At 42.8% G+C, this 27019-nt stretch overlaps 1 protein-coding gene across 6 annotated transcripts in view; it reads right to left on the bottom strand.

Annotated features, from left to right (window-relative positions):
• Window positions 1-2844: 2844 nt before the first annotated feature.
• The window catches only part of ZBTB14 (zinc finger and BTB domain containing 14), a 31523-nt gene continuing 7348 nt past the window's right edge, over window positions 2845-27019 (bottom strand). For 5 of the 6 annotated variants that reach the window (XM_056521635.1, XM_056521631.1, XM_056521634.1 and 2 more), the window contains exons 2-3: window positions 8535-8586; window positions 2845-7327 (exon numbers count right to left, since the gene is read on the bottom strand). In XM_056521635.1, coding sequence (XP_056377610.1) covers window positions 5969-7327; window positions 8535-8537 — 1362 coding nt within the window. In that variant the 5' untranslated portion in view covers window positions 8538-8586 and the 3' untranslated portion in view covers window positions 2845-5968. Of the gene's footprint in view, window positions 7328-8534; window positions 8587-18445; window positions 19439-27019 lie in introns of those variants that run through there. The other variant, XM_056521633.1, reaches the window with a different exon arrangement.

The raw sequence follows: 27019 nt of genomic DNA, 5'->3' as shown, positions 1-27019 counted from the left end.
ATGATTATTTTCCTTTATTATGAAAACAAAAAATCTGAATATAAACACAGATCAATTTGACAAACGGTCTGTATTGGCAGTTTAAACACTACCCTCTAGTCACAGGAAACATTATCAGGTATAATTATCCTTGAGGCAAAGTAAAAGGTAAGTAAAATTTCTTAAATTCAGCAGTCCAAAACTTTCATACCCTGGCACTTCTCTTTGGAAGACAGGTAATAACCAAATATAACCAAATTATTTCAATTAAAATACAACAGGATGGCATCAAAACTGTATGTGATTTTTTTTATGGTGTTTTCTACCTTTACATATAAATCTGTTTTAGAACTGCATGATAATGCAGAACATCTTGTAATCTGACATCTGTGTTTACTAATGCAAGTGTTTAGATAATGCAAGTGTATTCAATTCCCCTTAGTGTCATGATTTGGCATACTCTGACAAACCAGACATCAACTCACTTAACCCCTTCCCGACCTATGACATACCTGTACGTCATGGGTGGCAAGGTGTTCCCGACCCATGACATACAGGTACGTCATGGACATTACTGCCGCTACTCGCGGCATCCCGCAGCGCCCGGAAAGATGGTGGCTATCACTGATAGCCAGCCATCTTACCGTGCGACCACGGGGGGTTTCGTCCCCCACCCCCCCCCAGCGATCGCTGCTATCAGCTGGTCAAATCTGACTAGCTGATAGCAGCGTTTCGCTATCAGAATACTTAGCAGCGCGGTGTGTGAGTCCCGATCACGGGGATCGGGACACACACCGCTCTGCTAAGTGTCCCTGTCCCGTCCCCCGGCGTCACTTACCCGTCGGAGCGGTGTCCCGAGCGGTCCCGGCGTCCTCCGTGCGGTCCCGACGTCCTCCATGCGATCCTGGCTGCGCTGCGTCCCGGAGGTGAGTTTCCGGCAGCAGTGCAGCATCTTCATTGGCAGCAGTGAGATCGCCGTAAAGCGATCTCACTGCTGCCTCTGAGAGTTTCAAAACTGCAACTCCCAGCATGCCCAGACAGCCTTTGGCTTTCTGGGCATGCTGGGAGTTGTAGTTTTGCAACATCTGGAGGTCCACAGTTTGGAGACCACTGTATAATGGTCTCCAATCTGTGCTCTTCCAGATGTTGCAAAACTACAAATCTCAGCATGCTCAGTCTGTCCAGGCATGCTGGGAGTTGTAGTTCTCTAACATCTGGAAGAGCACAGATTGGAGACCATTATACAGTGGTCTCCAAACTGTGGACCTCCAGATGTTGCAAAACTACAACTCCCAGCATGCCCAGACTGCCCAGGCATGCTGGAAGTTGTAGTTCGGCAACATCTGATCCTTCAGATATTGCCGAACTACAACTTCCAGCATGCCTTGGCAGTCTGGGCATGCTGGGAGTTGTAGTTTTGCAACAACTGGAGGCACACTAGTTGGGAAACATTGTCCGTTTCCTACCTCAGTGCCTCCAGCTGTTGCAATTGTTGCAAAACTATAACTCCCAGCATGCACTGACAGACCATGCATGCTGGGAGTTGTAGTTTTGCAACAGCTGGAGGCACACTGGTTTGGAAACACTAAGTTTGGTTGCAAAACACTTGAAAGTTTATTACTTAACTTAGTGTTTCCAAACCAGTGTTCCTCCAGCTGTTGCAAAACTACAACTCCCAGCATGCACGGACAGCCAAAGGGCATGCTCGGAGTTTGCAACAGCTGGATGTTTGCCCCCTCCCCCCAATGTGAATGTACAGGGTACACTCACATGAGCGGAGGTTTACAGTGAGTGCTGCAAGTTTGAGATGGCGCAAATTTTGCGCTGCAGCTCAAACTTCCAGCGGCAAACTTGCTGTGAACCTCTGCCCATGTGACTGTACCCTAAAAACACTACACTACACTGACACTAACCTAAAATAAAAAGTAAAAAACACTACATATACACATACCCCTACACAGCCCCCCTCCCCCCAAAAAATGAAAAACGTCTGGTACGCTACTGTTTCCAAAACGGAGCCTCCAGCTGTTGCAAAATAATAACTCCCAGTATTGCCGGACAGCCATTGACTGTCCAGGCATGCTGGGAGTTTTGCAACAGCTGGAGGCACCCTGTTTGGGAATCACTGGCGTAGAATACCCCTATGTCCACCCCTATGAAAATCCCTAATTCAGGCCTCAAATGCGCATGGCGCTCTCTCACTTTGGAGCCCTGTCGTATTTCAGGGCAACAGTTTTGGGACACATATGGGGTATCGCCGTACTCGGGAGAAATTGCCTTACAAATTTTGGGGGGTATTTTCTTCTTTAACCCCTTATGAAAAGGTGAAGTTGGGGTCTACACCAGCATGTTAGTGTAAAAAAATAAATTTTTTACACTGACATGCTGGTGTTGCCCTATACTTTTCATTTTCACAAGAGGTAAAAGGGAAAAAAGACCCTCTAAATTTGTAACGCAATTTCTCCTGAGTACGGAGATACCCCATATGTGGGCGCAAAGTGCTCTGGGGGCGCACAACAAGGCCCAGAAGGGAGAGTGCACCATGTACATTTGAGGCGATTTGCACAGGGGTGGCTGATTGTTACAGCAGTTCTGACAAACGCAAAACAATAAATATCCACATGTGACCCCATTTTGGAAACTACACCCCTCACGGAATGTAATAAGGGGTGCAGTGAGCATTTACACCCCACTGGCGTATGACAGATTTTTGGAACAGTGGTCTGTGAAAATGAAAAATAAAATTTTTGATTTGCACAGTCCACCGTTTCAAATATCTGTCAAACGCCAGTGGGGTGTAAATGCTCACTGCACCCCTTATTACATTCCATGAGGGGTATAGTTTCCAAAATGGGGTCACATGTGGGGGGGTCCACTGTTCTGGCACCATAGGGGCTTCCTAAATGGGACATGCCCCCCAAAAACCCTTTCAGAAAAACTCACTCTCCAAAATCCCATTGTCGCTCCTTCCCTTCTGAGCCCTCTACTGCGCCCGCCGAACACTTTACATACGCATATGAGGTATTTCCTTACTCAAGAGAAATTGGGTTACAAATTTTAGGGTGATTTCTCTCCTTTTACCCCTTGTAAAAACAAAAAAATTGGGTCTACAAGAAAATGCGAGTGTAAAAAAATGAAGATTTAGAATTTTCTCCTTCACTTTGCTGCTATTCCTGTGAAACACCTAAAGGGTTAAAACACTTACTGAATGTCATTTTGAATACTTTGGGGGGTGCAGTTTTTATAATGGGGTCATTTATGGGGTATTTCTAATATGAAGATCCTTAAAATCCACTTCCAACCTGAACTGGGCCCTGAAAAATTAAGATTTTGAAAATCTTGAGAAAAATTGGAAAATTGCTGCGGAACTTTGAAGCCCTCTGATGTCTTCCAAAAGTAAAAACTTGTCAATTTTTTAATGCAAACACAAAGTAGACATATTTTATATGTGAATCAATATGTAATTTATTTGGAATATCCATTTTCCTTTCAAGCAGAGACTTTCAAAGTTAGAAAAATGCAAAATTTTCAAAATTTTCATGAAATTTTTAGATTTTTTACCAAAAAAGGATACAAATATCAGTGAAATTTTACCGATAAAATAAAGTAGAATATGTCACGAAAAAACAATCTCGGAATCAGAATGATAAGTAAAAGCATTCCAAAGTTATTAATGTTTAAAGTGACAGTGGTCAGATTTTCAAAAAATGCCCAGGTCATGAAGGTGAAAATGGGCTGGGTCATGAAGGGGTTAAAGGGACCCCCTCCACCACCCCTTTCTCTAGCTCTGCTCTGAACAGGATATTGGAAAGATTTATCAAAAACCACACAGCTGGCTTTATAAACGTTATGCCTCCAAGATAAACCTGGTCTACAGGTTGTTTTGTGATCACATTAATTTAAGCATACACAAATACGTTATTATTTCCCAGCAACATAAAAAACAAACAAAAGTGATGCTCATAATTTTAGATCTGCATAAAATAAGTACCAGTTCAAATGTAAAAGTAATAAAGTAAGATTGCCTAAAATATAAGGGGTTTACCATAAAAGTTTTTGGAATCATTTACTAAGCATTAGATAACTTGGGAAGAACATTGAACAATATCCAGTATGTTTAACACAGAAAAAGGGTGAAACACCCCTGCTCTATGTAAGCAGATATCCAAACAAGGGTGTGTTCTCACTCAAGGTTATTATGCTGTTTTTGAAGCCAAGAATGGATCATAAATGGAAAATGTATTGAGATTTTTTTTTTTTTGTTGTATCCAGTCAGTCTTTGGCTTGAAAAAAATGAATTAGAACACCTCAGTGTAGAAACGCACCCAAATACACTTTTCCTGATTAGTTATATTGGTACAATTTATTTTGCATTTTGAATGTCTGTTACATGCCAGCAGTATAATAAGTAAGTAAATGATGCAAGAAGCGGAATTTACACTAACATTGCTTAGCACATAGCTCATTGCTGTTACAGTGACTACTCTGAAAAACATCAGATATTCAGAAAAAAATCAAACCATTGATTATTTTGGGTGTAAACAGACCTCATCATACATGTTTTTCTACCGATTAGACAACCAATATGGATATACTATATGGACAGTAGGTCACAGATGGCTGTTTCCACACACAGAAAGTTTAACAGAATTGTAAATTACTTCTATTAAAAAATCTTAATTCTTCCAGTACTTATCAGCTGCTTTATACTACAGAGGACGTTGAGTTGTTCTTTTCTGTCTGACCACAGTGCTCTTTGCTGACACCTCTGTCCATGTCAGGAACTGTCCATAGTAGGAGCAAAACCCCATAGCAAACATATGCTTCTCCGGACAGATCCTGACATTGACAGAGGTCAGAGTAGAGAGCACTGTGGTCAGACTGAAAATAACTATTTAACTTCATCTGGAGCATACAGCAGCTGATAAGTACTGAAAGGATTAAGATTTTTTAATAGAAGTAAATTACAAATCTGTTTAACTTTCTGGCACCAGTTGATTTAAAACAAAATTATATGGAAAACCAGGGGTGGTGGTTTAGGGCGGCTCTCCGTTTCCAGGTAAATGGGGCTGACTGTACTTTTTTTTTTAACCCAGTTGGGTGTCCAGGTGCATTGGTGTGAAGGGAAAAATAAAGCAATACGGACAATTTTCAACATGCGAATACACTGTAGTTACTGTATTACGATAAGCATGCTACATTCCTGTATGGCTTTGATATAAACACATCTTGTATACAAATAGCATAATAAACTTTCAGTGATAATCCAATATTTCTGCCTACATATTTGAACTGTATTGTAAAACTCAATTGAAGTTTATTTCTGTACCTTTGAAGTTACAATATAATGTAAATAAAATATAAAGCTCATAAAAGTGCAACCATTTTGCCTGCAATGTCAATGTTTCTGCCAAAACCTATGTAAAAAATATGACTCCATGGTACCGTGTAGGATATACTATTACATGTTTTTTTTGTTTTTGCATCCATGTCCTTTATTTTTCATAAAGCTTAAACACACCTTATGTAAATTTACAAAACTAATTGTAACATTAGTAAGAATATTCTAACACTATAGTTCTTGTTTACATAGTAAGCCCCAACAATTCAGTACTAGCATTCAAATTCATAATTGGTTAGAATGTAAAATAACCATTAACTATACACACATTACACCGTTTGTACATGACCATTTTTGCTTCTTGTTTAAAAAAAAAAAAAGTTTAGATGATTTAGAAAGGTGGAGATTGTATTTTATTTGCTACATATTTATATAAATATTTTTGGAAATTATCAGATGAAACTAAAGCATGTTAGCCCATATATTTATGTTAAAATACGTAAAAATCTATTATAAAAAAAAATCTCTAATGACTTCTCTGCCCTCCCGTCATGTGTAACATTTTAGCTAAAAACAGGAAACAGACACATATGTACCCAAACAGTGTAATGTAAACATACCAATATAGGATGACAAACTTTCTTATTTTTAACTACAAGCTATGGTTTCCAGTTGCTGTTCTGCTTCAGCAGCCATCGCTGCGGCCTGTAATTGCTCTGTCTCACTCTGTATGGCACTGGTTGTCACCTGCTTACGTTGTTCACTGTGCATATTATTTTCATGGCGCTTCAGATCTGATGCCTTGGCAAAAGCTTTTGTGCATGAAGCACAAATAAATGGTTTTTCTCCTCTGTGTCTTCTTTCATGATCTTTAAGATGAGATTTGTGTTTGAAAGCTTTATCGCAATGGTGGCATGCAAATGGCCTCTCATTACTATGCACCCTTTCATGTTTTTTAAGATCTGGTGCTCGGATAAAGGATTTGGCACACACTTCACAGCTGTAGGGCTTGTAACCAGTGTGAATTTTCAGGTGTTCTTTTAGGTGAGCCTGTGTAGTAAATGCTTTGGCACACATTTCACATACAAAAGGTCTATCAGCTGTGTGCAATTTCTCATGCTTTCGTAATCGAGCTTCATCAGTAAAAGTCTTACCACATGCTTGACATACAAACTGTTCCCTGTGACCGTACAGCAAATACTCAAATTTCATATCTCCAGTTGCTGTTGTCCAGGCTGGTGCTTGCTCATCTTTTACTTCATTAATGCTCTCGTTAAAAGTCAGAGATTGTGGGGTTTGTGGTACCAACTCTTTAGGCTCAGTTGTCTCCATCGCTTCAACTTCCTGACCATAGCAATTAACTTTGCGCACTTCTTCACTCCCTAACTCTTTGAGGATTGCTTCCTGAACTCGCAGTGTAGAAGTAGGTAACTTTTCCTCTTCATGGACTTGAGGAGCCCCTTCAACAGTGTCATCTGAAGGGCTATCAGCATGATCTCCAATCTCTTCTACTTCATCATCATGATTCTCATTGGGCTCTCCAACTTGACGACTTATTTTCAGGCTTGTCTCATAAGTATATTTATTTTTTGGAGATGAAGGATTCTCATCAGCTGCAGAAACATCACGCTTTTGAGAGCATAGCTTATCCAAAAACCTTATGCCTAATATCTGACCAGAAGACATCATCAAATTCACATCCTCCTTTTTGACAGCAATTTTTGATGTATACATATAATTGAGAACTTCTTCAAATATATCAGACCGAAGAAAATCAATTTCAATGACAGATGAACTATCAACTTCTAGCTTCTTGAAAAGTTTCTTAAAGTATGTACTACAAGCAGCAAGTACACACCTATGTGCCCTGAACTTTACATCTTCAACAACAATGGCGATATCACAAAATTCCCCTTCTAGTCGTTGTTCATTGAGAGTCTTTAAAAATACAGTCTTATGATCATCATCATTATATTTCAGCGTTTCAGACATGCTTATAAAAAAATCCTATAAAAAGAAAGAAAATAAGTGAAAGTCAACACAATTTCTATATGAAGCCACTTGATGTAAAATGTAGTTTCTCATAAGTTAGAATTAAAGTGATTCAGTGCCAATTGGCATTGATGACCATTAGATGAATGTAAGGTATTTGGCTATCTTAAATTGTTCTAAAAAAAATACACCAATAAGTTTACCTTGTTAAGGGTCTATTCACATGTACAGTATTTTGCGCAGATTTGATGTGCAGGATTTGAAGCTGTATTCAGTCATTTAGTTTACATTGGAATCTGCAGCATAAAATCGAGCGCATAAAATCTGCGAAGAAAACTGTATGTGTGAATAGACCCTTAAAGGGGTACTCCGCCCCTAGACATCTTAACCCCTATCCAAAGGTTAGGGGATAAGATGTCAGATCGCCGGGGTCACGCTGCTGGAGACCCTCGCAATATAGCAAGCAGCACCCACCTGTAACTGCTTCTGGAAGCGCTCGAGGATCTCAGGCTAATTCCTCCCGACCACGTGGATGGAAGATCGTGACGTCACGACTCCGCCCCCTGTGTGATGTCACGCCCCGCCCCCTCAATGCAAGTCTATGGGAGGGGGCGTGACAGGGATAAGCGTTGGATAGGGGATAAGATGTCTAGGGGCGGAGTACCCCTTTAATGAGAAAGCATGATCTTAACAGTGCAATACAGGCTATATACGTAATGTTTATATGCAGATCACTGGCAACCAAATGTGGTGACATCAGCTATGAATCTGTTGTGATAATTCCTATATTTTGCATAGCAGGTGGCTTGAAACTCTTTGGTTGCATAGGCAAGCTTAATTAGCCATGCTTTTTGATGTATGTAAATACTATAAGAACTTGTTATATTTATGGTAATACCTCATGTAACATTATTATAATATAGATCAGTTCGGAATGTACTTTTAACTGTCATATATTAAGAGTGATATTTCAGATCCACATATGTATTGTTACAGTATGACAAAAATAATGAAGTTTTTATTCTCCTACTATAATTGTCGGTATTGGTTGTAACAAATTTTTTTCAGTTGTTTGACCCAGTACTTATTTATGGGCTGTTTTACAGTTCATGTACCAGTGGAATTTGGTATTTGTTTACTTTCCTTGACAGAACAAGTGTATCTTTTTCTCAATCACTATGTTAGACAATTGTACACACTTTATTTTTATCAGAATTCATACCATGAACAAAGATGTCCTTCCTGGAGGCTGGCAGTTCAAAGTATAAAGTAACCTATATGAAAAAAACACATGGAAAATACAATTAGTGCTGATATAAATATTTATGATGTACATGTACGGCTGCTTTTAAAGGATTTTCTGGTTTAAGGTTAATATTGCTTTATCATTGTATAAATTATAAACTATACAACCTTCGAATGTACATGACACCGTTTCACCATAAATTTGCAATTCAACATATATTGACATTACTGGGAATGTAACATCTGCAGAGCAGGTCAATTTCTGCATGGATTTCTTTTTAGCATGTGGATGATGTTTCTTAAAGTCTCATCTACATTGCAGCTACTCTAAACTGGATGTCACTTGCGGCAGTAGCTTTAGGCTGGGTTCACGTGTAGAAGTTTTGTCAGTATTTTTAGCTAAAACCAGGAGTGGGACCAAAACACAGATAAAAGTGCAATTCTTTCCATTATGGTGAAAATATACAATCCAGTGCCAGTGCAACCAATCATTGAATGCGCTATATGGCTGCAGCATTTCAGCTGCATGCAGCCACTGGATCGTGTGTTTTAACCCTTATAGTTTTTTCTGTACAGTAGGTAGGCATCAGGACTCCCCCCGCACTAACCAGAGGTACCCGGAAGTGGCCTTAGCGCAGTGGAGTCCTGTACAGAGCGGGGAGAAGAGGGAGAGGCAGAGGGAGGGGATGAATATTCATAAGCTGGGCGGTTAGAAGATCATTTGCATATCAAGAATAACGAAGATAACAGGTGAACGGCGGGGCGGATACGGGCATGGTAGGCAGCATATTGATCAGCGTCCTCCGAACTACCAGACAGTACCTCTGGTTAGTGCGGGGGGAATTTGGTGACAGTATTCCTTAAATAGTGGAGGTGTCTGGATTAAGACCTCCACTAATCTAATATTGATGGCCTATTCTAGTGAGTGAATCACTCAGAAACTTTAAATCACTAATATTAACTGTTATTTTTGATTTACAAAATGTTATGGTTTGATTTGTAGATGCCCACATCAGTGCTGGGCGGTATGGCCTAAAATGAATATCACAGTATTTTTTACAATATTTTTTTATTATCGCTGTATCACGGTATTACCGCCTGTGCCCCCCACCCCCCCCCGAGCGGGGTCCCTGTGCCCACTAGCGGTGTCAAATGTGCCCCCTGCGAGCGCTACCATCAACGCTAGCGGGGTCCCTGTGCCCACTAGCGGTGTCACAAGAATGCCGAGCGCGGCTCTGTTCCCCGTCCCTGTCAGCTCTCAGGGTACGGGAACAGATTTAAAAGCATCGCACGCAGTACTGCGCATGCGCAGTACTACGTAAATAGCGTATGGTTAACGCTAGGCTTCTAGCGCTGCCTACGTTAGCCCTACGCTATTTGCGTAGTGCTGCGCCTGCGCAGTATTACGTTAGCCACGCGCGAGGCTTTTAAATCTGTTCCTGTACCCTGAGAGCTGACAGGGACGGGGAACAGAGCCGCGCTCGGCATTCTTGTGACACCGCTAGTGGGCACATGGATCCCGCTAGGGGTGGGGATTAATCGTGCTCGCGGGGACACTGGCTGACAGGTGCAGCAGGGGGCCACAGAAGCACACCGGGACAAGTGAAGGCGCCGCGCTGGGCTCTACAATTCATCCGGAGGGTGGGGGAGGGGCCCGACCGGTATAGCGGTATGGGCAAAAATCCATAACGTGGGGAAAAAAAAAAACGGTATCCTGTTCATACCAGTATACCGCCCAGCACTAGCCCACATATGAAAAGTGCTGGGTAACATTTTCAGAATGCGCCAGTTGTCAGCTTTTAGACAATATATCCACTTCCTCTCCCAACCCTTGATTCAACTTGGCAAAAATAGTTTTTTTTAACTGTATTAACTATGGAATTTAACAATGCATGTGTTTAGAAATGACTTTTTAATGAAAAATTTTGGTTTTATTTGTGTCAAATATGTGATAAGTGTCCTGACAATTTTTACAGCAACAATGACGGAATAGGAAAATAAAATAAAAAATATTATGGAATAGGAAAAAAATAAGTCTTAAAACATAGCTTTTATTCATTATTCAAGAGATAAAAAGCACAATATATGTGATCGTGGACAATTATAAGAATTTAAATAATAGCAAATAATATATAATTTTAAAACAACAACGTCAGAAGTAGGTAACCAAGGATGGATAGCCTTTTGACACTCCTCTCATATATTCTCACCCTGCTGGTCAAAGGACCCCCTGCCTGTTACTGCAGGGAGGCCTTCCTTGAGAGGACCTGCCTGCAACCGGAACCTCCTACCTTACCCTATGATAGCAGGAAGGGAAGAGTTCTGGTGCGAGAACCAGGCGGAGGAGGTGGGGTTACCAAAATACTATCTGACAGTGTGCTCCAAATAAAGCACCCTGTGGTAAAGTATTTGTGATACACACATATAGTAACAATTGGTTATCACATAAAATGACATTAAACTCATGATATATATACACACACAAAATCCAACGCATTTCGTTGTGTCGTGAGACAAAGCGGCAAAACTCCTCAGGAAGTTAAAGAGTAGTATGGAGGGACTGGGAGTGACAGTGGATTGCCAGTAACTCCAGTCTCTTCCTACACACAAAGTAAATATCACAGTGCGACAACCAGGAGGTATTCATATATGCATAAGCATTGGTCTAGTATCATTTAAAAGACCCCATAATCATGTCCCATAACTTGTCGACTTCTGGTAATAATTTGGTAGTCCGTGGACATGGCTTGAAATGCCACAAATATAGCTAACTGGCATATGGTATTATGTTCAGTTGTTATGGTCTTAGACGTCTAGATTTACTGTATGACCAAGTAAGGTAAGATGCAGTGTGATTTTAGGCCCGTGCGGCTTACCCTCAGACCAATTCTCTGCACAAGGCGATACTGAGTGCTGGACTGGAGCCTTATCGCTGCTTCCTCAAATCTCCTGTTGGTCACCATATTTATCCTGACTGTGGTTCCAGGAGACTATATTTCGGCATAGGACATTGGCATAAAGAGACCCCTGCTTATTAGCCTGGATGGATTTTTATCATCCCTTGTGCAGAGAATCAGTCTGAGGGTAATCCACATGGGCCTAAAATCACATCGCATTTTACCTTACTTAGTCATATAGTAAATCCAGATGTCTATCCAGAAGACCATAACAACTGAACATACCATAGGCCCACTAGCTATATTTGTGGCATTTCAAGCCTATAGCCACACACTTCCACATTATTACCAGAAGTGGACAAGTTATGGGACATCAATATGGGATCTCTTAAATTATTCTAGACCAATGCTTATGTATATACAGTATGAATACCTCCTCGTTATCGCACTGTGATATTTACTTTGTGTGTAGGAAGGGACGGGAGCTACTGGCAATCTACTGTTACTCCCAGCTCCTCCATACTACTCCATTTCACTCCCTGAGAGTTGTGCCGCTTTGTCACGCGAAACAACGAAACATGTTGGATTTTGTGTGTGTATGTATATTAGGGATGTAAGAAAAAAATCGATTCTCGCGATAATCGCGATTTTTCATTTGCCGATACAGAATCGATTCAAAATATTTTTGAATCGATTCTTTTAGGGATGTGGAATTTTTAATAAAACGCACTTTTCTTACCTGCCAACGAGCCCGCGGAGCTCCGGTACAGGTGTTGGGTCCCCGGGCTGTATTCTTCTTACTTCCTGTTAGTCCGGCACGTCACATGGAGCTTCAGCCTATCACCAGCCGCAGCGATGTCCCGCCTCCGCTGGTGATAGGCTGAAGCTCCATGTGACGTGGGACTAACAGGAAGTAAGAAGAATACAGCCCGGGGACCGAACACCTGTACCGGAGCTCCGGGGGCTCGTTGGCAGGTAAGATAAAGTGCGTTTTATTTTATTTTGCAGCCCGGACGGGATAACATGAGAAAAGTGAGCACCGGAGTACTAGATCGCCGCTGTCAAAGCTGACAGCGGCGTCTATTGGGATCTATGAGTGCTCCCAGGTGGGCGATATATCGCGATGTATCGTCACCTAGACGGTATCGCGATATATCGCGATATATCGAATCGCCACACTGGTATCGCGATTCGAATCGAATCGCCAAATTCTTGGCGATTCACACCCCTAATGTATATATATGTATCATGAGTTTAATGTGATTTATGCGATAACCAATTGTTACTATATGTGTGTATCACATTTACTTTACCAAAGGGTGTTTTATTTGGAGGATACTGTCAGATAGGTAATAGCCGGCCATGGCGATTGCTGTAGCTAGCTCCTTTTACACCCGAGGCAAGCCCAGAAAATTGCGCCACCCCTCCATTTGAACCCTATAATGCCAATTTTTCCATATACAGGGATGAATGAGGGTAATCTTATGTGCCGTGATCTGTAGTTTTTATCGGAACCATTTATTATCAGAACTTTTATTAGGAAAGGGGATAATTCACATATATACGCACTTATTAAAATATTTTGATCACTATTTTTCAGTCTTCATAGGGACTTATACATGGAGTCATTTGATTGGAAACCACTGAACAGCGCTGTGTTACGGGGGGTGTTCTGCTTCTTCATTTTGTGTGGTGCATTTTATTTACTCTAATTTATGTGTCATTACGTTGCATTTAGTTACTAGATAACTACAACTCCCAGCATGCCCTGATACAGCCTATGGTTGTGTGGGTCTTGCAGCATGTTGCACTGTATAGTAGGACAGTTAAGGTTATTGTGTAACATGCTGGGAGTTGTAGGTTTGGGTCGTGTCAGCTGCAGAGCCATAGTCTGTGTCAAGGAATACTTGGAATTGCAGTTAACTACAACACCCAGCATGTCCTGATTCAGCCTATGGCTCTGCAGCTGACCCGAACCAAAACTATAACTCCCAGCATGTTACACTTTATAGTTCTACAGTTTCGGTTATGGTGCAACATGCTGGAAGTTGTAGTTTTGGATTGGGCATGTTTGCATGCATCCGTGGGGATCTTGGTCAGCAGGTGAGTATGAAGTGGGCGGGATTCTGGGGGTGCAATTCAGTGCGGGTGGCCAGAAACCACTAAATAAATAAATTTAAAAAATTAGATAGCACAACTGGCGGCAGCACTTGTCAGTCCGCCCCTGTACAAAACTTACATATGCATACACATATCATACATACACATATACATACACTGGCCACTGCCCCCTATATCATACATTACGTACATACATCGACACAAAATACATACACCCGCCGCTGCCCACCCCCACATCATACTTTACATACACACATAATATATACACATACACTCACACCATAAATATACACCATACATATGCACACATCGTACATACACCTGCCGCTGCCCACCCCACATCATACACACAACACATACACAGACACAGACACCATACACATATACACTTCATATATACACATGACACATACACCATACATATGCACTAGAGGTGCACTGAAATATAAATTTCAGAACCGAAACGAAACCGAAATAAAAAAAAATGTCCGGCCGAAACCGATACCGAAAATGACTTCTACCCGTCTTCTGGTAAAATGGAGCGCGCCGTTCATTAGATTAGATTCCCCCACATTAGATTGCCAGCTCCCCCACATTAGGTCGGGAGTTCCCCCACATTAATAGGCAGCTCCCCCACAATAGTAGGCAGCTCCCCACAATAGTAGGCAGCTCTCCCACAATAGTAGGCAGCTCTCCCACAATAGTAGGCAGTTCCCCACAATAGTAGGCAGGTTCCCCACCAATATTAGGCAGCTCCCCCCACATTTGTAGGCAGCTCCCCCCACATTTGTAGGCAGCTCCCCCCCACATTAGGTCAGCAGTTCCCCCACAATAGTAGGCAGTTCCCCCCACAATATTAGGCAGCTCCCCCCAACAATATTAGGCAGCTCCCCCCACATTTGTAGGCAGCTCCCCCCCCACAATATTAGGCAGCTCCCCCCACATTTGTAGGCAGCTCCCCCCCACAATATTAGGCAGTTCCCCCTCCCCCACAATATTAGGCAGCCCCCCCAACACTATTAGGCAGCTCCCCCCAACACTATTAGGCAGCTCCCCCCAACACTATTAGGCAGCTCCCCCCAACACTATTAGGCAGCTCCCCCCAACAATATTAGGCAGCTCCCCCAACAATATTAGGCAGCTCCCCCCAACAATATTAGGCAGCTCCCCCCAACAATATTAGGCAGCTCCCCCCACATTATTAGGCAGCTCCCCCCAACAATATTAGGCACCTCCCCCCACAATATTAGGCAGCTCCCCCCAACAATATTAGGCTGCTCCCCCCACATTTGTAGGCAGCTCCCCCCCCACAATATTAGGCAGTTCCCCACAACAATATTAGGCAGCTCCCCCCCACAATATTAGGCAGTTCCCCCCAACAGTATTAGGCAGCTCCCCCCAACAATATTAGGCAGCTCCCCCCAACAATATTAGGCAGCTCCCCCCAACAATATTAGGCAGCTCCCCCCACATTTGTAGGCAGCTCCCCCCACATTTGTAGGCAGCTCCCCCCCCCACAATATTAGGCAGTTCCCCCCAACAATATTAGGCAGCTCCCCCCAACAATATTAGGCAGTTCCCCCAACAATATTAGGCAGCTCCCCCCACATTTGTAGGCAGCTCCCCCCCCACAATATTAGGCAGCTCCCCCCCCCAACAATATTAGGCAGCTCCCCCCACATTTGTAGGCAGCTCCCCCCCACCCCACAGACATACAGCTTCCAGCCATATACAGTGTATGGCTGGAGGCTGTATGTCTGTACTGCTGCCCCCACAGTGATCCGGTCACCACTCCTCTCGGGGTCACATCTACTGCTATGGCCTATGGACCATAGCAGTAGGTGCCGGGACCGGAGGAGCGGTGACCGGAACACTCAAGAAGATGACGCAGTCACTTACCAGGCCCCGGCCAGCGCACGTTCTCCTGTGACGATCCTGCGGTCCTCCTGCGTCTCTATGGTTGTACGCACGGGACATCAGTGACGTCCCGTGCGTACGACCATAGAGGCAGAGAAGCGAGGGACCGAAGGAGAATCGCAGGAGGAACAGGACCGGGGAATGGTGAGTGACCGGCGGACATCCTTATGTCCCGAAAAGATTTTTCGGGACACAGGGATGTCCGGGATAGGAATACTTCTTTTTATGTGCCCGGGCCGGCTCCCGTGTGTGGCTGCAGGCGGGGGCCGACCAGAGCATATAAAAACTAATACTGTATACTAAAAACCAGAGGGCCTCCAGCTGTTGTGAAACTACAACTCCCAGCATGCCCGGACAGACTTTGCTGGTCCGGGCATGCTGGGAGTTGTAGTTTCACAACAGCTGGAGGCCCACTGGTTTTTAGTATACAGTATTAGGTTTTATATGCTCTGGTCGGCCCCTGCCTGCAGCCACACACGGGAGCTGGCCCGGGCACATAAAAAGAAGTATTCCTATCCCGGAGAGCGCGCCCCCCCAGATGTTGCGCCCGGCCCCCCCTGCACCCCCCACGAGTGCCTCTGCCACTGGCAGTGTTTGTAACTTGTGCTGTGGGCGGGCAGGGGAGGTGGGTCATTATCGGCACATTTTTTGTTGTTTCGGCATTTCCCTGAAATAGCTATTTTCGGCCGATATGTATCGGCCGCCGATATATCGGTGCATCCCTAATATGCACACATCATACATATACACCATACATATGAACACATCATACTTACACCCGCCGCTGATACAGCCTCCCCTAATCATACATTACATGCATATACAACGACCCTTCCCGCCGCCCGTGTGAGGTGAAATCCCCAGCCCGTGCAGTGCAGTATGTCTCTTTCACACACACATACGTCCTCTCCCCTCCCCCTGCTCAGTATTTCCCCCCGGCTCCGACTCGTTCCCGCTCCGTACTCTGCGACCCCTGGCTGATTTCAGTAGCCGGGGGCCGCTGATGCATCACCGCCGCTAATATCCAGCATGCGGTGCTCTGCATTGTGTATGGAGCGGGCTCCGGACTCGTGCCTGCTCCATACTCTGCAGCCCCCGGCTGTTCTCAGTAGCCGGGGGCCGCCGCTAATAGCCAGCATGCGGCAATCGCCGCGGCTGGCTATTAAAGGAGTCGTCCAGCGCGCACTTTTCTCATTTTATCCCGTCCGCAAAATAAAAGAAAACACACTTTTTCTTACCTGCCAACGAGCCCCCGTAGCTCCAGTACAGGTGTTCGGTCCCTGGGCTGTATTCTTCTTACTTCCTGTTAGCCCGGCACGTCACACGGAGCTTCAGCCTATCACCGGCCGCAGCGATGTCCCGCCTCGGCTGGTGATAGGCTGAAGCTCCGTGTGACGTGCCGGGCTAACAGGAAGTAAGAAGAATACAGCCCGGGGACCGAACACCTGTACCGGAGCTCCGGGGGCTCGTTGGCAGGTAAGAGAAAGTGTGTTTTCTTTTATTTTGCAGCCCGGACGGGATAAAATGAGAAAAGTGCGCGTTGGACTACTAGATCGCCGCTGTCAAAGCTGACAGCGGTGTCTAAAGGGATCTGTGAATGCTCCCTGGTGGGCGATGTATCGGGATATATCGCGATGTATCGTCACCTAGACGGTATCGCGATATATCGGGATATATCGAATCACCACACTGGTATCGCGATTCGAATCGTATCGCCAAATTCTTGGCGATTCACACCCCTAAAATATACAGACATACATAGAGACACTTTGACACATACATACAGGTACAAATATACATTAAGAAACATAAATACACAGACACACATATAACATGGAATATATACTAAAAGATATAGCCAATAAGCACATCATACATACAGGTACACACATACAATCACTCACAGATATATACACACACATACATAGATTCACTTGCATATATATATATATATATACACATACATACATATATACACACACACACACACTAGGGATCGACCGATATAGTTTTTTTTAGGGCCGATAGCCGATAACTTATGCCGATATTCCGGTATAAGTTATCAGCTATTTATACCCCCGCGACACCGCTGCAGATCATTGATTTAAAGAGGGCGCTTTAAATCAATGCACTGCAGTGGCTTTTGCGGTGTCAGAGACCGCCGCCGCCGCCACCCGCTTCTATCCCCCTGCCTGCGTCCGGGGCTCCTGAGACCTATCACCGCCACCGCTCCCCCCGCCGCATCTCGACCGCACTGGCCCCATTGCCTCCTCCATCCCCGGTTTTATAATTACCTGTTCCCGGGGTCCACTCCACATCTGGCTCCGGTGGCGTCCTCCTGAACTGTCACTGTGCACACTGACGGTGACGTCACGTCACTCGTCATTGCGCACAGCGTAACGCAGGACGCAGCAGGAGCAAGAAGTAGCGTGGGCTCCGGGAACAGGTAATTATAAAACCGGGGATGGGGGAGGCAATGGGGCCGGGGCGGTGGGGGGTGCGACGCAGTGCGGGCGGCGGGGCATTATCGGCAAGGTAATTGCCGATACCGATAATGCCCAAAATCATGATTATCGGCCGATAATATCAGCCATACCGATAATCGGTCGATCCCTAACACACACACAGATTCACTTGTTCATATATATATATATATATATATATATATATATATATATATATATATATATATATATATATATATACACACATATACACACACACACATACGTAGATTCACTTGCTCACATATATAGGCACATACATAGAGATAGACACACACACACAAACACACATATATACACCTCACACTGACATACAGTCACTCAATATATACACAGTCACTTACACTAAGGCCCCAGCAATCCCTCTCTGCACAGGCACACACACACACACCCATATACATACACACATACTGACATACAATCACTCACATATATTTACAGTTACTTACAGTAAGGGCAGCATAGACTGAAGTTTGTGGCCGGACAGGCTGTGGGCGGGGCTTCTCTCTGCTTCCTTTGCTCCTGTCTCCTCCGCGTGGAGAGAAGCAGAGAAATGGCAGATAATGGCGCCCCCTTGCTGCAGGGAGGGCACAGCACCCTACATTAAACCACATACAAATCTCCCCAGCAATGGATCCTTTTTACTTCACCTGTCACCCTGAGTCTGCAGCTCCTTTTGTGAGGGCACTAGAGGGGCAGGTGAGGAAAAGGGCAGGGGCTCCAGCCCCCTTTCACTCCTATGTGTGCACGTCCCTGCCGCTCAGCCTATCGCCGGCCGAGTCGGTACCTCACTGCGACCGGTGATTGGCTGAGCGCAGTATGATTCACCGACCACCAGCAACCAGGAAGAGGATCACGGCAGAGACCAGAGCCGGTTCTCGGAGACCCGGGTGGAGCAGAGGAAGGCATGTACATCTTTATTTTTTTACTGCCGGCAGTATGGGCGACAATTTTTATATTCTGGAGTTCTCCTTTAAGTAAATATGTTTTTTGCAGGACTAGAGACACTTGTATAAGTGAAGGGAATGGAGGGTCAAAAGTTCAAGACTGAAGCTGTAAACCATTGGAAAAACTGCTACCATTCAGCTAAGGCTATAGAAACTTGTAAACTCCGATTGTTAGCTTAAACTTTAAACATGACTATGGGATTCTACTAGGGAAATCATGTTTTATAATAAATGCCTCTTCCTGGATCCTCCCACTACCCTATCTTCAGCAGCAGATCAGCACACAAAAAGGAGAAGGCAGCAGCTTCTGCCCAACTACCTCTCTCTGCTAGAAGAACTTAGAAGACCTTGGTGGAACAGCTTCTTGGATTCAACTGTAAGTGTTTATAAATACATTCGCATATTGATACAGAGGAGTTTCGGTGTCGGAAGTACAAAAAACTGCAGAGTCGGAACATTTATCTACCGACTCAACAGCCCTGAAAAATAGTACCGATAAAAACTTTAGATCACGGTGCAAAAAGTGTGTCCTCATAGCGGCCCGTACACGGAAAAATCAAAAAAGTTATATGGGTCAGAATATGACAATTTTAAACGTATACATTTTCCAGCATGTAGTTATGATTTTTTTTTTTTTTTAAGTAATACAAAATCAAACCTATATAAGTAGGGTATCATTTTAACCGTATGGACCTACAGAATAAAGGTGTCATTTTTACCGAAAAATGCACTGCGTAGAAACAGAAGCCCCCAAAAGTTACAAAATGGAATTTTTTTTCTTCAATTTTGTCGCACAATGAATTTTTTTCCGCTTCACTGTGGATATTTTCTTTAAATAACTAATGTCACTGCAAATTAGAATTGGTGGCACAAAAAAATAAGCCATAATATGGAATTTTAGGTGCAAAATTTAAAGTGTTATGATTTTTAGAAGGTGTTGAGGAAAAAATTAAAATGGAAAAACCCTGCGTACTTAAGGGGTTAAAGCGCAACTGTCATGAAATCTTTGGAGCAATAACCTGCACACAGCCTTTGTACTGTGTGCAGGTGGTAGGTATAGCAATGTTTTTACCTTATATTTGCAGGCTTTCATGACCCCAAAAATGCTTTTGATCAAAACCACTGACGGTCGGATAGGTGTGGCGCGAGGTACGCGATGCCCCACCGCTGCTACGCCCACCCCCTGTATGTCAGCGCTGGGACCGCTATGTGATTGACACAATATTAGGTAAAAACATTGCTATACCCACCACCTGAACACAGTACAAAGGCTGTGTTGCAGGTTATTGCAACCAGATTTCGGAACAGTTGCGCTTTAACAACTGTCCAGAGTAGGAGAAAATCCCCATAGCAAACATATGCTGCTCAGTGTATATATTGAAACTCAACGAATAAGACATAGATGCTTAAAATATAACTTTTACTTAAATAATGTAAAAAATGTGTGACAAATACAAAAAAAACACAAATAAATGTCATATCCTCAGCAATTGTACATTTCCATTACTTATTGTATACTGTAGGCTTAGTGTAGACCTGTAGGCCACATAAAAGCCTATTGATGTATAATAGGGAGGGAAAATGGGATACAGGTGAGTGCCCTAAATAATACTAGATGTCCCTACCTATTCTACAAAACAAACCCTAACTAGTATAAGTGTGGATAGGGAAAGGATATATATAGACCACAATTAGATAGATATCAGAGTGGTAATAACATGTGCAGAATTTCTCATGCTTCTTATCCTACGCGTTTCTCCCATCTGATATAAATGGGTTCATCATGGTTGAAGGAGAAATTATGAACAAGAAACAGATAGTGTTGTACAGTTTGCTGAAGAGAAGATACAATCAGAGCTCATAAATTTTAGATATTAGAGCTTAGCACACACATATTAAAATTGATGGATGTGTCCTTCTGATGGTAACCTAGGATTAAAGAAAGGGGAACATCTTTAAAAGATCAAAAAGGTAACAAATAGAGAAGATAGGTCCCAATATAAACTCAGTTCGTACCTTGTAAAGTGGAAGCCAAATGGCTAAGAGAAACAATCACAGTTGGAAATGGTTCAGAAAATACTGTATAGGTGACTATGCCACCAAAAGGATGTCTAGATACAAAATAAGAGTAACTTAGCAGAGTTGACATAACAATATAGTCTAATAGACCCTTAACCTACCAAAAATAGATGATATATTAAACAGATGATAGGTACCTTTAATAGGTCAGTATGTAGCATACGATGACCTAATGGACCACGATGCAAAGGGCATACCTCCCAGATACCCAAGACCCAGATAACTGAAGGGCTATATAAAGAAACAGAAAAAGATACATAGCTAGACTAGTTACAATGTTTCAAGGGGGGGAGGAGAACTGATATCAATGTTGTCACAACCCCTAAAAAGTATAGAAACATTCTTACCCTACAGGGAGGGTTAGTGCCAATATGAATTGATAAGGAATGCCACCCTCAATAGGATCCCGGGTAGTGTAGTAGATGAATGGCCAGTAGTAGATAGGAGGGCCTAAAAGATGAAAATCATCAGATTGAGTATGCAATTACCAAAAGAGTGTGCCGTCAGTCATTTAAAATAATCTATGGATAATGAGGTAATGCAGATGTTTCTTAGTCCGTTTGTCAGAAAATAAAAACCCCTACAAAGTGAGGGGAGTAATGGACCAGAACCAATAATATAACAGATGATAACAGCTCACAAAACGGAGATACTGCATGTGAATGATGATGGTGACCGGCTCCATGTGTGAGTGCTTGGCGTCTGCCTTATATGGGGTGCCGACTGGAAGCCGACATATGAATGCGCTAGCCGGAAATGGACAGCGAATTTGTTAAGTGATTTTATATTTGCGTTCCACCTCAGTGTGAATGCGCATAAGAAGAACGCACATAGGTGCGCTAACCGGAAGGTGAATGGCGCCCGTGTCACGCCTCGATATGGATATGTATGGATGGAACGCAAACATGTACACCAATAGGGAGTGAGCAGCAGCCGTCTCCCAATGGTCAATATTGATATAGTTGCGTTGCAAATTACAGTAAAGGTGCACAATTTGTAAGAGCCTGACAATGCTAAACAAGATCCAAACAGGGATAAGTATATATTATCAAATATGGTATTACAGACAATGTTGCGTCTGTAACAACTGATAATAAATAGTGAAACATAAAAGAAAAAGATAGATAGTTGACTGCAGGGCACAAACTAATGCACAAAAAGAAAAGCATTAATGTAGGGTAGTAAAGGAAGCATGATGAGTAGTCCTATAAAGGTTTTTCAAATTCTGCTATCAGGACCAAAAGTTGACCTGATGTTACTCAAGATGGAGCCGCATTTGTAGGTCAATCAGAAAGAGCCTCCCTTCTATTGCCCAATACAAAGGAACATACTAAGGATCATTGCCACATATGATGGAGCTGCGAAAGATATTAGGACAATCATATCTAGGCATTGGTCTATTTTGAAGACTGATTGTCTGATTGGGAAATTTGTGGAAGCTAGTCTTATCATTACCTATAAGCAAGGAAAAAACCTTAATGATTTTTTGGTCCATAGCCACTATACACCACTGAAGCCAATAGACACGTGGCTTGATCATAGAAACAAAGGGACCTAAAAATGCAGCTCCTGCAAAGCATGCCAGTATGTAAAAGTCTCCAAAGAGTTCAAAGGAACAGGATCCACAAAAGTCTATAAGTGTTTAAGTTATGCTAATTGCAAGACTCGTATGATAGTCTATATGGCTACATGCCCCTTAAATTATATCGGCAAAACTACAAGGGAATTCAGACGCCGAATTTTGGAACACATTGGTTTCTCTCTTTTGTGTTTTATATCTCCAATCTCAATCCATATGCATAGCCACCATGCGAACAACATCTATGCCATCCAATTCCAGGTGATAGCAATATTGAAAATGGACCGGAGGAGGTGATTTTGATAAAATACTCCTTCAAAAGGAGGCAAAGTGTATATACCGCTTGAAATCTATAGCCCCAAAAGGATTAAACGAAATGATATCCTTCTGCTCTTTCATTTAGCCATATCTTTCTTAATCAACTTTGTTTTTGCCATAATATTTATTTTATGTATATCTTTCTAGTTATCAATATTTGTAATTCAAATATCAATTGCGTCCTGGTCGAATACATGTTCCATCTTGAGTAACGTCAGGTCAACTTTTGGTCCTGATAGCAGAATTTCAAAAACCTTTATAGGACTACTCATCATGATTCCTTAACTACCCTACATTAATGCTTTTCTTTTTGTGCATTAGTTTGTGCCCCGCAGTCAACTATCTAGCTTCTTCTTTTATGTTTCACTATTTATTATCAGTTGTTACAGACGCAACATTGTCTGTAATACCATATTTGATAATATATACTTATCCCTGTTTGGATCTTTTTTAGCATTATCAGGCTCTAACAAATTGTGCACCTTTACTGTAATTTGCAACGCAACTATATCAAAACTGACCATTGGGAGACGGCTGCTGCTCACTCCCTATTGGTGTACATGTTTGCGTTCCATCCATACATACATACATATCCATATTGAGGCGTGACACGGGCGTCATTCACCTTCCGGTTAGCGCACCTATGTGCGTTCTACTTATGCGCATTCACACTGAGGCGTGGAACACAAATATAACATCACTTCACAAATTCGCTGTCCATTTCCGGCTAGCCCATTCATATGCGTTCCACTCATGCACATCCACAATGAGGTGTGGAACGCAGAAAACTTAGCGGGCTTCCAGTCGGCACCCCATATAAGGCAGACGCCAAGCACTCACACATGGAGCCGGTCACCATCATCATTCACATGCAGTATCTCCGTTTGGTGAGCTCTTATCATCTGTTATATTATTGGTTCTGGTCCATTACTCCCCTCACTTTGTTTGTAGGGGTTTTTCATTTTCTGACAAAAGGACTAAGAAACATCTGCATTACCTCATTATCCATAGATTATTTTAAATGACTGACGGCACACTCTTTTGGTAATCGCATACTCAATCTGATGATATTCATCTTTTAATCCCTCCTATCTACTACTGGCCATTCATCTACTACACTACCCGGGATCCTATTGAGGGTGGCATTCCTTATCAATTCATATTGGCACTAACCCTCCCTCTAGGGTAAGAATGTTTCTATACTTTTTAGGGGTTGTGACAACATTGATATCAGTTCTCCTCCCCCCCTTGAAACATTGTAACTAGTCTAGCTATATATCTTTTTCTGTTTCTTTATATAGCCCTTCAGTTATCTGGGTCTTGGGTATCTGGGAGGTATGCCCTTTGAATCGTGGTCCATTAGGTCATCGTATGCTACGTATTGACCTATTAAAGGTACCTATCATCTGTTTAATATATCATCTATTTTGGTAGGTTAAGGGTCTATTAGACTACCATCAATTTTAATATATGTGTGCTAAGCTCTAATATCTAAAATTTATGAGCTCTGATTGTAACGTGTCAATCTTGCATTATAAATGTTGTACATTTATCTGTATAGGTACATTAGACTTCCCCACCATATCTATTCTTCTAGGACCATTGGTGACAGATCTGACATTGTGACGGTGACCGTTAATGATTATCTTTCTATCACTATTTTCTATCTTCTCTTCAGCAAACTGCACAACACTATCCGTTTCTTGTTCAGAATTTCTCTTTCAACCCTGATGAACCCATTTATATCAGATGGGAGAAACGCGTAGGATAAGAAGCATGAGAAATTCTGCACATATTATTACCACTCTGATATCTATCTAATTGTGGTCTATATATATATATCCTTTCCCTATCCACACTTATACTAGTTAGGGTTTGTTCCTAAAATGAACAGATATGTCAGCAGAGAGCACTGTGTTCCAAAAAGAAAAAAAAATTCTCTGTAGTATTCAGCAGCTAATAAGAACTGGAAGGATTTAGATTTTTTAATAGAAGTAATTTACAAATCTGTTTAACTTTCTGGCACCAGTTGATTAAAAAAGAAAAGTTTTCCACCAGAGTACCCCTCTAAAAGGGTACTCTGGTGGAAAAAAAAATTCTCAAATCAACTAGTGCTATAAAGTTAAGTAGATTTGTAAATTTACTTCTATTTAAAAATCTTAATCCTTCCAGTACTTATCAGCTGCTGTATACTACAGAGGAAGTTGTATAGTTCTTTCCAATCTGACCACAGTGCTCTCTGCAGCCACCTCTGTCCTTGTCAGAAACTGTCCGGAGCAAGAAAGGTTTGCAATAGGGATTTGCTCCTACTCTGGACAGTTCCTGACATGGACAGAGGTGTCAGCAGAGAGCACTGTGGTCAGACTAACAAGAACTATACAATTTCCTCTGCAGCATACAACAGATGATAAGTACTGGCAGGCGATTTTTAAATAGAAGTAAATAACAAATCTGTTTTTTCTGGCACCAGTTCATTGGGAAAAAATAGTTTCCCACCTGAGTACTCCTTTAAGGAGTTAAGTACATCAGTTCAAATTATAGAAGTTGAGAGAAGATAAAAACCTTGCATGTCCTAATTTTTCTCTGTATTTAAAGGGAAACGGTCTCCAGTTGCCCCGCACTATAACCCGATACACTGGGTTATAGTGTGGGTGAGCAGGAGACCGATGCGGGTCTCGGACTGCTATACCTACCTGCAGTCCGGAGTCCCACTCCTTCGAAGATCCTCTCTTCCAGCGCTGACCTGCGCTTTGAGGCGAGCCTGCTGGCTAGATTTAAATATTCATAAGCGCTGGTCACGTGAGCGCTCAGTAGGCTAAACCTTCAGCTGTTGCAAAACTACAACTTCCAGCATGCACTGACAGACCGTGAATGCTGGAAGTTGTAGTTTTGCAACAGTTGTAGGAACACTGGTGGGGAACCACTGAGTTATGAAACAGACTCTAGCTCAGTGTTTCCAGACCAGTGTGCCTCCAGCTGTTGGAGTTGCAGTTATGCAGCAACTGGGGAAGAACAGTTTGAAGACCGCTAAGCATGCACTGACTGTCTGGGCATGCTGGGATTTGTAGTTTTGCAACATCTGGAGGGTCACAGTTTGGAGATCACTGTATAGTCTCAAACTGTAGCTCTCCAGATGTTGCAAAACTGCAAATACCAGCATGCCCAGACAGCAAACAGCTGCCTGGGCATGCTGGGAGTTGTAGTTGCGTACCTCCAGCTGTTGCATAACTACATCTCCCAGCATGCGCTTCGGCGATCAGTACATGCTGGGAGTTGTAGTTTTGCAACAGCTGGAGGCACACTGGTTGGAAAATACTGAGTTAGATAACAGAACCTAACTAAACCAGTCTGCCTCCAGCTGTTGCAAAAGTACAACTCCCAGCATGCACAGTCTGTCAGAGAAACAGCTGGAGGTTTGCCCCCATGTGAATGTACAGGGTACATTTACACGGGCAGGTTTACAGTAAGTTTCTTGAAGTTTGAGCTGCGGCAAATTTTTCGCCGCAGCGCACTCCTATGGGGAAACTCACGGTAACCCGCCAGTGCGAATGTACCCTAAAAACACTACACTACACTAACACATAATAAAGAGTAAAACACTACATATACACCCCCTTACACTGTCCCCTCCCCAATAAAAATTAAAAACGTATTGTACGGCAGTGTTTCCAAAACGGAGTCTCCAGCTGTTGCAAAACAACAACTCCCAGCATTTCCGGACAGCCACTGACTGTCCAGGCATGCTGGGAGTTTAGCAACAGCTGGAGGCACCCCGTTTGGGAATCACTGGCATAGAATACCCCTATGCAACCCCTAACTTAGTCCTCAAATGCGCATGGCACTCTCACTTCAGAGCTCTGTCGTATTTCAAGGAAACAGTTTAGGGCCACATATGGGGTATTTCCATACTCGGGAGAAATTGCACTACAAATTTTGGGGGGGATTTTTCTCCTTTTACCCCTTATGAAAAGTTAAAGTTGGGGGCTACACCAGCCTGTTAGTGTAAAAAAAAATAAAAATAAAATTTTACACTAACATGCTGGTGTTGCCCCATACTTTTTATTTTCACAAGCGGTAAACGGCAAAAAAGACCCCCAAAA

The sequence above is a fragment of the Hyla sarda genome, chromosome 5, assembly GCF_029499605.1.
Source record: "Hyla sarda isolate aHylSar1 chromosome 5, aHylSar1.hap1, whole genome shotgun sequence".
NCBI classification, from domain to species: Eukaryota; Metazoa; Chordata; class Amphibia; order Anura; family Hylidae; genus Hyla; species Hyla sarda.
This window is presented reverse-complemented; position numbering and strand designations above follow the sequence as displayed.